Source organism: Chlorella variabilis, assembly GCF_000147415.1.
Source record: "Chlorella variabilis unplaced genomic scaffold CHLNCscaffold_15, whole genome shotgun sequence".
Lineage (NCBI taxonomy): Eukaryota > Viridiplantae > Chlorophyta > Trebouxiophyceae > Chlorellales > Chlorellaceae > Chlorella > Chlorella variabilis.
The window spans coordinates 889,406-900,631 of NW_005435073.1; the positions used below are offsets into that span (position 1 = coordinate 889,406).

General features: G+C 67.7%; 3 protein-coding genes across 3 annotated transcripts in view; 2 read left to right on the forward strand and 1 right to left on the reverse strand.

The window, feature by feature from the left end:
• The window catches only part of CHLNCDRAFT_58396 (hypothetical protein), a gene marked incomplete at its 5' end in the record, with an annotated part of 8,692 nt that extends 7,707 nt beyond the window's left edge, over positions 1–985 (forward strand). The window contains 2 exons of the mRNA XM_005845974.1: positions 184–289; positions 528–985. Of these exons, the coding sequence (XP_005846036.1) occupies positions 184–289; positions 528–652 (231 nt within the window). The 3' untranslated portion in view covers positions 653–985. The remainder of the gene's footprint in view (positions 1–183; positions 290–527) is intronic.
• Positions 986–1,559: 574 nt separating this feature from the next.
• On the reverse strand, positions 1,560–2,774 carry CHLNCDRAFT_25172 (hypothetical protein; the record flags this gene model as incomplete). The annotated part of the gene is made up of 5 exons (XM_005846108.1): positions 1,560–1,645; positions 1,893–2,024; positions 2,262–2,371; positions 2,482–2,549; positions 2,667–2,774. The coding sequence occupies 5 exons, from the start codon at positions 2,772–2,774 to the stop codon at positions 1,560–1,562; spliced, it is 504 nt and encodes a 167-aa protein (XP_005846170.1).
• Positions 2,775–3,049: 275 nt separating this feature from the next.
• CHLNCDRAFT_53446 (hypothetical protein) lies at positions 3,050–5,908 on the forward strand (the record flags this gene model as incomplete). Its single annotated transcript, XM_005845975.1, has 5 exons — positions 3,050–3,164; positions 3,276–3,509; positions 3,633–4,109; positions 4,297–5,175; positions 5,424–5,908. The coding sequence occupies 5 exons, from the start codon at positions 3,050–3,052 to the stop codon at positions 5,906–5,908; spliced, it is 2,190 nt and encodes a 729-aa protein (XP_005846037.1).
• Positions 5,909–11,226: the final 5,318 nt, after the last annotated feature.

Sequence of the window (11,226 nt, forward strand, 5' to 3'; positions counted from 1 at the left end):
ATCCGAACACAACCCGGTGACTGCGTGCATCACAGCTGTGCTGCCACTGCCTCCACGCGCTGCTCAAGACGCAACGGGCGCCCACACGGCGCCCCCCGTCGTCCCACCCCTGCAGGCCTCCGCCCGCCCCCAGCCAGCCAGCCACCCCGCCCCACCCCACCCCCACCCCCACCCCTGCCGCAGTTCATGGACGCCATCAACCGCCGCCTGGCCCTCGAGTTCCTGCTGCAGTTTGCGTGGCGCAACCCGGAGCGCCAGGTCCTGCTGCTCACGCCCCAGGACGTGTCGGGTGGGTGGCGCGGGGCGGTGCGGGGCCGGCTGGCTGGCTGGCTGGGGGCAGGCCCAGGCCTGCAGGGGTGGGACGACGGCGGGCACCCTGTGGGCGCCCCTTGCGTCTTGAGCAGCGCGTGGAGGCAGTGGCAGCACAGCTGTGATGCACGCAGTCACCGGGTTGTGTTCGGGGCTTCCCCCCTGGATCGCTCGCCGGCTGACTTCCGGGTGCTCGCCTGCCGAAATGCTGCGTGCAGTGCTGGAGGAGGCCAAGGGGCACGTGGAGAAGCAGCTGAACCGCAGCCTGCCGCCCAACTTCATCAAAATCCAGCGTATGCGCGCGCCGCGCGACCGCCAGCAGCAGCAGGAGCAGGCGGCATAGAGCGCACGGCGCACGCCGCGCAGCAGCCAGCAGCAGCCGGCGAGTGCGCCCGTCGGTTGCCTGCGGCTGTGCCTGACACCGCAGTTTTGTCTTGTGCCCTCAGCCTGCAACATGGCTGTTGTATGTGGCACCCTTAGCTTGTTTCGGTTTGCTCTCCTGACCCCAGTTCAACTCTTTGCAAGTTGCCAACCCTGTACCTGCCTCACCGACCCATCATCCGGCCCTGCCTGCGGCTGGCCAGAAGTTTTCCCGACCCCATGAACCCTGCTTGAACGCAGCGCGCGCTGCGCCTGCTGTTGTGGACCCCAAACCTGGAAGCTTTCCTTACATGGGAGCATAGCGAGAGAGTAGTCAGCAGCAGAGGGGAGGAGGGGCCGGGGCCGCCACCGGCACATAGGGCCGGCAGCGGCTAGTGTACACACCCAGGGGCCTGAGATAGCAGTGACACAGGAGAGGGAGCGGGAAGGTATACAGGAGAGCAGCACCCAAGAGTGGCGCAGCTCGGGAGAGGGGTGTGTGCAGTGGCTGCGGCAGCCGACGACGAGGTGCGGCCCCGGCATGCAAAAAGCCAGCACGATCTTGCGCCCTTGGCGCCGAAGAGCAGAGCCGACGGCTTGAGCCCGGCGCTCAGCAGCAGGAGGACTTGGCGGGCGGCGGGGCGGGCTGCTCGCTGAGCTGGATGCCGCCGGCGGGCTGCTGCGGCGCGGCCGCCTTGGGCAGCCTGCAGGCAAGGGGCACGCAAGGAAAGGCAGGGGGCTAGTTTCAAAAGGCCGCATACAGCTGCTGCTGATGCTATTGCGCTTGCCTGTTCCTCTCTCTCTCTCTCTATACACACACACACACACACACACACACACACCACACATGCGAACAGGACAGCAGGCCACACCCCCTCAAGCGGGCGCCCTCACTTGTCCGCCACCTCATCAAACAGCTCCACCACATTCACGTTGGTCATGGCTGAGGCCTCGAAGAACAGCAGGCCCGTCTCGGCTGCAGGCGGGCAGGCAGGCAGAGGCGGGCGGGGCGGCGGGTCAGGCACGGGCGCACAAGCAGCACGGCTGCCACGGCCAAGCAGCAGGCGGGCAGCGGGACAGCCATCAAGCCAGCAGCAGCAGCAGCAGCGGGTCCCGCGGCTCCTTTGCCAGAGTGCACGTCGGTACAGCCTACCACCACCAAACCACACAAGCCTGCGACGCAGCGGCTGGATGGCACCGGCGGCTGGTCCTGCGCCGCCCACCTGCGTATGTGCGAGCGTCTGCCTCTGGCACCGCCCGCGCCTCCTCAGCCAGGTCCACCTTGTTGCCCACCAGGGCGATGATGAGGTTGGGGTTCTGCACATTCTGCCGCAGCTCCCACACCCACTTCTTGGCTGCGGGCGGCAGGTGCCAGGGGGCGCGGGGGAGGGGGAGAGAGCAGCGGCGGCGGCGGCGGGTCAGCAAGGGAGGGAGCAGGGGGGTGATACCGCATGGCGCAGCCATCAGCCTGTCCACCCTCCGGCCCAGCCTGCGCCCCAGGGTGCGTCGCAGGCCGTCCCAAGGCTGCCGCGCCCGCGCGCTGCAGTCGCCGGCATTGGGCCGGTTTGCTGGCGCTCGGGCTCGCGGCTCACCGCGCTCAAACGAGGCGGGGTGGGTGACGTCGTACACGACGATGGCGGCGGCGGCGCCCCGGTAGTACATGGGGGCCAGGCTGTGGTACCGCTCCTGCCCCGCGGTGTCCCTGCAGGGTTGGACCGGCGGTGGTGGTGGGTGTGCAGTCGGCCCGCAAATCTCGGTAAAGCAGGCCCCCGGCCTGGCCGCCAACCGACCAGCTTTATTCCCTGCCCGCACCATATCTCAAACTTGACGTGCTTCTCTGGGATGGTTTTCGTGAAGAAGGAGGCGCCGATGGTCGACTCCTGCAAGGAAGCGCCGCGGGCAGGCGGGCGGGCAGAGAGGTTATGTAGGGCGGCGGCGGTGCCCGGAGACGCGTGGCGCGCCTGGCGGCGCCCACCCAGGCACGCCCCTGCGCTCACCTGGTTCTCAAAGTACTGGCCCCGCACAAACCGCTGAACCAGGCTGGTCTTGCCGCTGCCCATCTCCCCCAGAAGCACCAGCTTGCTCTGCACCAGCTGCTCAATCATCCCCGACATCCTTGGTGGCCGCTGGCCGCTGACTGGTGTCCCCTGATCGCGCCTCTGCTTGCGCGAGCAAGCGGAACTTGACGTAGGCTCACGGCGGCTCAAGTCTGGGGCTTGGCAGTGATGAGGCGGGTGGGACCTGGCGAAAACCGGGAGCAGAGGTTGGAGGCATGCAGCACCAAGGGTGAGCTGGCCGGGCAGTCGCCACACACCCCCCCATGGGGCAAAAGGCCCCTCCGCTACCGCCCCACACGTTCTCTAGTGATACGTAGATCGGCATGAGGCATCGAGTGCGCCAGAGGGGCGGGCTCTGGAACCTGTTTGTCGCCGCCTGCTGCCTCCTGACCTCGGCTGGGGCCGTGGAGCCCGCTGGCTGTCCAGATGTGGACGCAGGTGATCCATCATGAGGCCCGGCGAGCTGCCCACAGCGCACAGCTGGTGGGCTGGGGACTCACTGCCTGCCCCCGCCCATCACTCCCGCCTGCCGCTGCCGCACTGCTGCAGGTGGCTGCGGCCAGCTGGCCGCTGTGTCCACCCTGTTCCGCCGCGCCAAAACATGGAGCGACTACGCTGAGCCGGTGGCGGTGCTGCAGCTGGGCCAGCCGGCAACGGCGCTGCACTATGTGCCCGCCACCCGCGCCGCCGCTCCACCGCGCTTCCTGGCCGTCGGCGATGCCGCCGGCGGCCTGCACCTGCTGAGCCCCGCCACCGGCAGGTTGGTTGCGCAGCACCACACAGGTGGGCATTGCCGGGTGGATGGGCGCAGTAAGGAGGGCTGGGGAGGCTGGGGACGACCCACCGACTGGTAATGGAGAGCGGCGGCGTGACCGACGCGAGCGCCCCATTGCCGTGTGGCCGCAGGCACGGCCTCTCCCGTCACCGCTGTGGGCTCCTACCTGCTCAGGCGCAACACCACTGTGCTGCTGACGGGCCATGCCAGCGGCGAGCTGCGGGTGCACTCGCTGCTGCACCCGCGCCCGCACAAGGACGGCGGCGGCAGCGGCGGCGGGGAGGCTGACGAGACAGAGGAGGGCGACGGGGCCAGCCCACCCGCGCTCAGCTTGGCCCTGCTGCAAGTGCTCCCGCCCTCTGAGGTGCTCTGCGGCACGCCGCTGCCTGCTGCCGCCGGCTGCGAGGGCGTGCAGCCAGGCCAGGAGCAGCAGCAGCAGCAGCAGGCGCCGGGCACGTGCGCCGCCGCCGCAGCAGCGGCGGCCTGCTCTCCCATCACGGCGGTGCATGGGCAGGGGCGTGGCGGCCAGGTGGCTTCCACCGCTGTCGTATACGACGCAGCCGGCAGGCTGGCGGTGCTGAAGCATGGAGGCCTGGCCCTCCACCTAGGTGAGCACGAGTGTTGCATATGCAACAACACAGCAACATGGCTGGCTTGCTGGCTGCCTGCGCAGCCATGCGGGTGGCTGAGGCACCTAGGCACCGGAGCTGAGCAGTGCCTGCCTGCTCTGCCCGCCCCCTTGGCGCTCACCCATGCTCCGCTGCATGCATGCCGCTCCTCTCCCGTTTCCTGCAGCCCGGCTGGTGCGGCAGGTGGCCCTGGAGCAGCCCGCGGTGGCGGCCCGGGTGTCCAGCGTGACCGCCACCCTGCTGGGCAGCAGCGGCGTGGCAAACCAGCGGCTGGCCATCTCCCCGCCGCCGCCGCCTGGCGCGGGCCAGCAGCAGAAGCGGCGGGCAGGCGGAGAGGCCGCGCCGCCAGGTCTCCATCCCTGCACTGGCCTGAACGGCACCCGCCTCGTGTCGGCAGCCTTTGATCAGCAGCATGCCAGCCGCGCCTATGCTCTGGCGGGCGATGGGCGGATGCTGACCCTGGTGGTGGGTGGAGACAAGGCCAGCCAGCCCACCTGCAGGGTGCGGGCGGCGGCGCTGCTGCCAGCCGGCCTGCTGCTGCCACCGGCAGCTGGCAGCGGCGGCGAGGCTCAGGTGCAGCAGCCGGGGCTGGCCCTGGCTGCCATCTCCGGCTACCTTCTGGCTTCGAGCGGCGGCCAGGCAGGCAGCCTGCTCGTATTCAACGTCACTCTGGCGCCCCGCAAGGCGCCCAGCCTGCTGCTGCGCCAGCCGCTGGCCGCGCTGCGGGCGCAGTTTGGGGTTGTGCCACCGTCGCCGCTTGCCGCCGACGCGGCAGCAGGCGGCGCAGCTGCGGCAGGGGTGGCGCAGGCGGGGCTGCAGGCCGCGGCGCCGCCGCTGCTGGCTGCCAGCAAGCAGGGCCAGGTGGCTCTGCTTCTCAACGCCTCGGTGCTGGCACTGTACGAGACGGCACTCCCCTACCGCGCCCCTCCCCAGTCGCCCATGGCCAGCATGGCCTGGCTGCAGCTCTTCCAGCCCATGGCCATGCTGCTGGTGGGCGGGCTGGTCATCTACCGGGCCCGTGCCCGGCGCGGCGGCGGCGGCGGCGGTGCTGGCGCAGGCGGCGGGCTGGGCTTGTCGGGGGATGCGCGGCTGAGGGAGTTTGAGCGGCTGCTGCAGGATGGCAGCATGGCATGGCAACCATGGCAACCATGGCAACCATGGCAAACCATGGCAGGCAAGGCTGGAGAAATGCAGCTATGAACTGCAGCTGTAAATGCATGTAGCTCCGTGTTGACTCTGCTGCAGCTTACACACGCCTCGCCGCGATTCAAGTGTGCCTTGCCGTTGCTGCAGGCGTGTCGCGCAGCCGCCATCAGCCCGGCCCCGCCTTGCACCGCGATTACGACGACGACAGCGGCAGCGGCAGCGATGGGGAGGGGAGCAGCCTGATGGGCCGCCTGCGCAGCAAGGTGGGCGCCGGCAGGCCGCCGCCTTCCAAGCGCGGCGGCCTGCTTGGGCGCAACGGCGGCGGCGGCGGCGGCGGCGAGGCCGGCGGCAAGGAGCGCAGCTCGGCTCGCATGCGCGCCTTTGCTCTGGCCGCTTCGGACGACCGCGAGACTGCGGCCGCGCGCGTGGCGTCCAGCCCCCAAGCCGCCGGCGGGCCGCTGCACGGCAGCAGCAGCATGAAGGAGGAGGAGGAGGAGGACGCTCTGGAGCAGCTGCGCGGGCGGCATGGCCTGGCTGGGGCCTTTGGCTCCGACATCGACATGAGGTCCAGCGTGGATGACAGGGATGTGGCTCAGCTGCGCCACCGCTTGGGCCAGACGCGCATTGCGTGAGGCCACGCCGCCCGGCGGCAGCACAGCGTGCTTGGGGGTGCCTCCTGCTGCTGCCTGGCCCACAGGGTGCCCTGCTACAGGGCTCGACTTGTTGGCAGTGCGCGTTGCGTTGCAATGTGTGTGATACGCATGTACTGCACATAAACGGCGGCACACGGAGCTGGCTGACCGGCAGGGTGTGTCACCTGGCGAGCAAAGGAACTGGAAAAGAGCGAGGGGCAAGGGCGGGCAAAAGGAGTGGGGAGCTGCACCTGGGATGGGGAGCCCAGCAAGCAGGGGCGACATGGTGCGTATTGTGCAAGGGCAAACCACGCGTTGCCATTATCTATGTGTATATGCGGGCAAGGCGCAGCGGAAGGGGCGGCCCCTGGCTAGGAACAGTGGTTGACATGGTGCATTAGCAAAGTGTCGACAGCTAGACGAGTGGAACACAGTAGGGTTGAATGCCAGTCTTATTACCAGGGAGGCCTCGGAGGCCAGCAGCTCAAAAAAGGACTTTGAAAAGTTTATGAAAGTAACGAGTAAAAGGGACAGCTGTGGAAGGGGCAAAGTGACGCTCGAGTGTACAATGTGTGGTGCGGCTAGCTCTCACTCTCATTTCAAGCCAGCTTGGGCCACTGATCAGGCCTGCTGGACCTCGGCAGCGGCGCCTGCACCGCCGCCACTCAGGAAGCACAGGATGCAAGCCAGCACGTCTGCGTGGTTTGCTGCCTCAAACCGGCGCCGCAGGCTGCGCATCTGGCAGCGCATGGTGTCCAGGTCCGCCCTCTGGAAAGCCTGCATTCGAGCAGCGATTGCCGACACTCAACACACACACACGGATATGGTTCATGCAACACACCAAGCAGCGCCCAGAGCAATGCTCGCTGCGCGGCCTGGCCAGCGCTGGCGGCATGCAGGCGCAGCAGGCACACCGTGAGGTACGCAATGGCAGTGTGGCTGGGCACCGTGGGGCAGCGCTCCAGCATCGACTCCAGAGACTCGTACATCTGTATGGACGTCTGCGGTACAGCGTGCGATATGCAGTGCGGTGACAGCGCAGTACACAGTACAGTACGATGCAGCACAGAGGGGCAGCGAGGATGCAGCCTGAACAGGCACCTGCTCGCTGAGCTGGGCGTGCCGCATCGTGACGCCACCACCACCACTAGCTGCTGACGGCGTGCAATGCCCTGTTCGGTGGCAGGCGCCCACCCTCCCACCTGCTCTGTGCTGGGGCCCGATGCCTGCTCCGGCTGCACGGCAGCGGCCGCGGTGCGAGGCACGACTGGCTGCGGCGCATCTGGAGATGGGTCGATGTTGTGCTGAGTGCACAGCTGCCTCAGGCGGGCCACCTCCGCCTCCAGCCATCGCATCTTCTCCTTCTGCCGCAGCCTGCAGACAAGGGAGAAGGGAGGAGGCACGGGACAGATGAGCGGGACAGATGGGCGGGGCTGGCTGGCGGGGGGGGGGGTAGGCAAGCGTGCGGGTGCGGCACGGCAGCCCATAAGAACGGCGTGCTGCCAGCAGCCAGTGCTACGCATCCCGAGCCACCAACACGTTCCGGAAGCGCTGCTGCGCGGTGCGGTTCTTCTCCTTGGTGGCTTTCAGCCGCTCCTCGCTGCTGCGGCGGGCCAGGCGGCGGCCGCCGCCGTCGCCCTTGTGCGCCTGTGCCTGGCCGCTGTGCCCCTCCCCACAGTCGCTCTCGTCCTGGCTGTGGCTGTGGCTGGCCCCGCTGCCCGTCCCAACGTGGTGCTGCTGCTGCTGCTGGACAGCCGCAGCCGCTAGTGGTGCCAGAACGGACGGCGGCTGCTGTGCCGCCGCGACCGCAGGCACAGCCATGGCCGGCAGGAAGGTGGCTGCCCCGCCGTTGGGCAGCGGCATGCCGCTGGCAGGTAGCCCCAAGCTGAGCGGCGGGTAGGGCGGCAGCGGCAGCCCCAGCTGCGGTGCCAGGGCGGGCAACTGCGGCAGCTGGTGGGAGCTAGCTGCATGGCAGGCAGAGGGGAGCCACAGGGCGGGCACGTCGGGCTTAGAGAACAGTAGCATGGCTCACCCGACGAGCCAGTGGCATGGCTCACCTGGCGCACCCTGCAGGCGGCTGGTGGGAGTCGCGCCGGCGCCCGGGGCAGCGCCCTCCACCTTCTGCCGCTTTCCCGCCCCTGCCGCTGCCAAAAGCTGCTGCAGCTGCAAACTATTGATGGGGCTCAGCTCTCCAAACGCGGGGTGCAGGGCGGGGGCTGCCATTGCCAGGGTGCGCTGTGTGTGGTAATCGCGTGAGCCTGAGTAAACCTGTGGTGCTCCGTCCCTCGCTAGGGGGCGGCACCCTAGTCCATGACTTGGGTGATGCACAAGTGGCGTGAATGAGCGCCTGGGAAAGCAGCAAAGATGCGCTGCGGCAGAGCCTTCGTAACCTGACGTCGCGCTCATTACGTTTGCATTCGCCTTCGAGTTATCACCATCAAATACGAGTTACAAGAGACGGGCAGGGGGAGTGATCGCCAGAAATCCCCGTGCAAAGCAACCTGCCGACGCCAGCCGCCACTCGGTGACCGCTCACTCCGCCGCCTGCCGTCTCTCCCCTTGCAGGCCGCTTCATGTGCCTTTCATCGACATCATCAGGCGATCTGGTGCAGACAGATCGGTGTGACAATGGGTGGAGCGATTCAGCTCACGGGAGGCAGCTCGCAAGCTGCTGGCCGCGCTGGTACACTGGCATGTTTGGCCTGCACCGTTCGATGAGAAACAGCGTTACATTTCCATGTCCGCATCTCCAATTCTACAAACAGTGGCAGCATGATATCGACGGAAAATGAGTCGAACGGCGCACAGCCTCCCGCCGGCCGACTGCGCTGCCTGCCGCCGCCGCCCGCTGCCGCCGGTGCCTGTCTGCCGCCGCCGCCGCTCCCCACTGGCGACGATGGGCACCGGCCATGTAAGTGCACTGCGGCCTCTGCATCGCTCTTGGCTGGCCTCAAGGACACCAGGGCTCTCGCACTCGCCGAAATCTGAGGATGCTCATTCCCTCGACCGATTCTTCCGCAGCAGCAGGAGGCTGGCAATCAGGTTCCAGCGGCGAATGGCGGCAGAGTCAAGCGTGGTGAAGCCCGCCAGCAGCGCGGGTGCGGAGATGCACATCTCCGGGGATGTCGCCGAGGCATGGGCGGGGGTCCCAAACAGACGCCTGAGCTCGTTCGAGGAATGCAATGCGTGTCGCATGACGCGGGGGGACCGCACATTGCTTCTGGTGAGGGTGCCCACGTGGAGCGCCGGCGCCTCGCGCATGCTGTGGGCGACAGCAGTGTCTCTGACGCCTGTCCCACGTCTCTTTCATGCGTTCTACCTGCGTTACACAAGGCATCTACGTACTGTTGGGGTCAGGCCAGGCGTGCCGTGAAGAGGGGAAGCAGGTCCGAGCCACGCGTCGGTGCGCTCGGCGCAAGGAACTGCCGCCTGGAACCCTACATTCCAACCGAGCTGAGTGAAACACACAGGTTAATTAGAAACGATCCCATCAAGGTGCAGGCACATGCAGGGCTTGTGCAGAGCTGCTGTAATGGTGCCGTCGTGTGTGGTCCACGCGAACCACCGCCCTCCGCCGGTGGGGCATCCTTTTCGCTGATGCTCGGCCTTGCGTGAGCTTCTGCTCCTTTTCTCACCCATTACTGACCTCCGGGATATTGAAGAGCTTTCTGGTGCCCAAGCGGGTGCCCTGCCGAGCTTGAGCGGCAGTGCGAACTCGCAATGAGAACACCGGGCCCTTGAAACGGGTCTTCACTAGCCGCTGAACCCGTCTGACAGCGAGCGCCGCATTGCGGCAGCCTGCCCCCGCACTTAGAAGGCCGGCCGCTGCCAGCGGCGCCGCCGCCCGACGATACCAGCCCGACGCACGCATGGCTGGCGGCGAGGGCTCGCCCCGGCGGCGTGTGGGGCGTGGGAGCGCTGTGGAGGGGCTGGAGGTGGCAGCACACACGTCTCGCAGGAACTATGTGCGGCTGAAGGTCGAGTATTTGACAAACACCGAAGGTCTGATCATCAACTGGACTGTAAGGCTGGTCACGCTGCTCCTGCTGGGCGTCATCATCGCCCTGTCTGTGCTCAAGTACAGGAAGGAGCCGGATGAGCTGCTGTTTGCCAGCAACAACTGGTGAGCGGGACGCTGCTTGCGGTCGGCCCGCCGGTCGGAGCGGCATCCTGGGCCCGCTCCCGCTGCCGCTGTTCATAGCCCTGTGCACTGCGTGTGCCGCAGGTACATCGCGCAGCTGGTGTTGGCTAGCACGTCGCTGGCAGCGTTGCTGGCCCTTGCCGTGGTCTTCCTGGTGAACGTGATCCGGCAGCGGGGGCGCACGTGGTGAGCCCGATGCCCCTGCCTTCCCCGCCGCACCTTCTTGCGCAGCCTGGGGTTTGCCCGCGCTGCCAGCCCTGACGCCCGCCGCGCCCGCCCACCAGCCGCCGGCTGCCGCGCCGCGCCGGTGCAGGCACCGGCGGCGGCGGGGCCTGTCGCGGGACGCCGCCGTCATGCTGGTCACCCAGCTGGTGGCGGTGGTGTGCTGGGATGCGCCCTATGCGCTGGTGGTGTCCCGCGACTGCTTGTGGTTTGCAGACGCCATTGCGTGGCTGGGGATGGTGCGCTGGAGCTGCCTGAACAACCAGCTCCTGTGGATGGTCATCATGGCGCACGGGTGCTGCCAGTACAGGGGGCGCGACCCCGACCCCGACCCCGACTACCAGGTGCCCGCCCGCTAATGTGCCTGCCTGCCTGCCTGTCTGTACAGCTGCCTGCCTGCCTGCCTGCCTGTAAAGCTGCCTGCTTGCCTGCCTGCTGTACATCACGCGGCATGCTTTGGTGGCCCCGCCTGCAGCTGCTGATGGACGCACCCACGCGGCGGCAGATCCTGGCCCACCTGCCCAAGGGGGTGCTCTGGCTGGCGCTGCAAGCCGTTGTGGGAGGGCAGACGTACTTGTGGTGAGGAGGGCGCCTGCACCCTGCCACGCAGCATGCCGGGCTGCTGCGGCCAGTACCCAACAGCGCGGCGCCCCGGCTCATGCCGCCGCAGGCTGGAGAACCCTAGCGACGCTGTCGCCGCCGCCTCGCCCGACTGCCACCACACGAGCTACGACTGTGCGCCCAGCGACGCTCTCATGGCCCTCTCGATCCTGCGGGTGAGGTCATCCCGCATCTCCTCAGCCCCTTACCTTCATCCCCACAACCCTCCTCCCACCCCTTGCCTCCCGTATAACTTATGCCATCGTCCCTGTGCTCCCAGTTTGTGTTGATTGTCATCATGGGCAGCATCTACGCCTTCTACCTCCACCGGGCCTTTGCAGACCACGCCCAACTG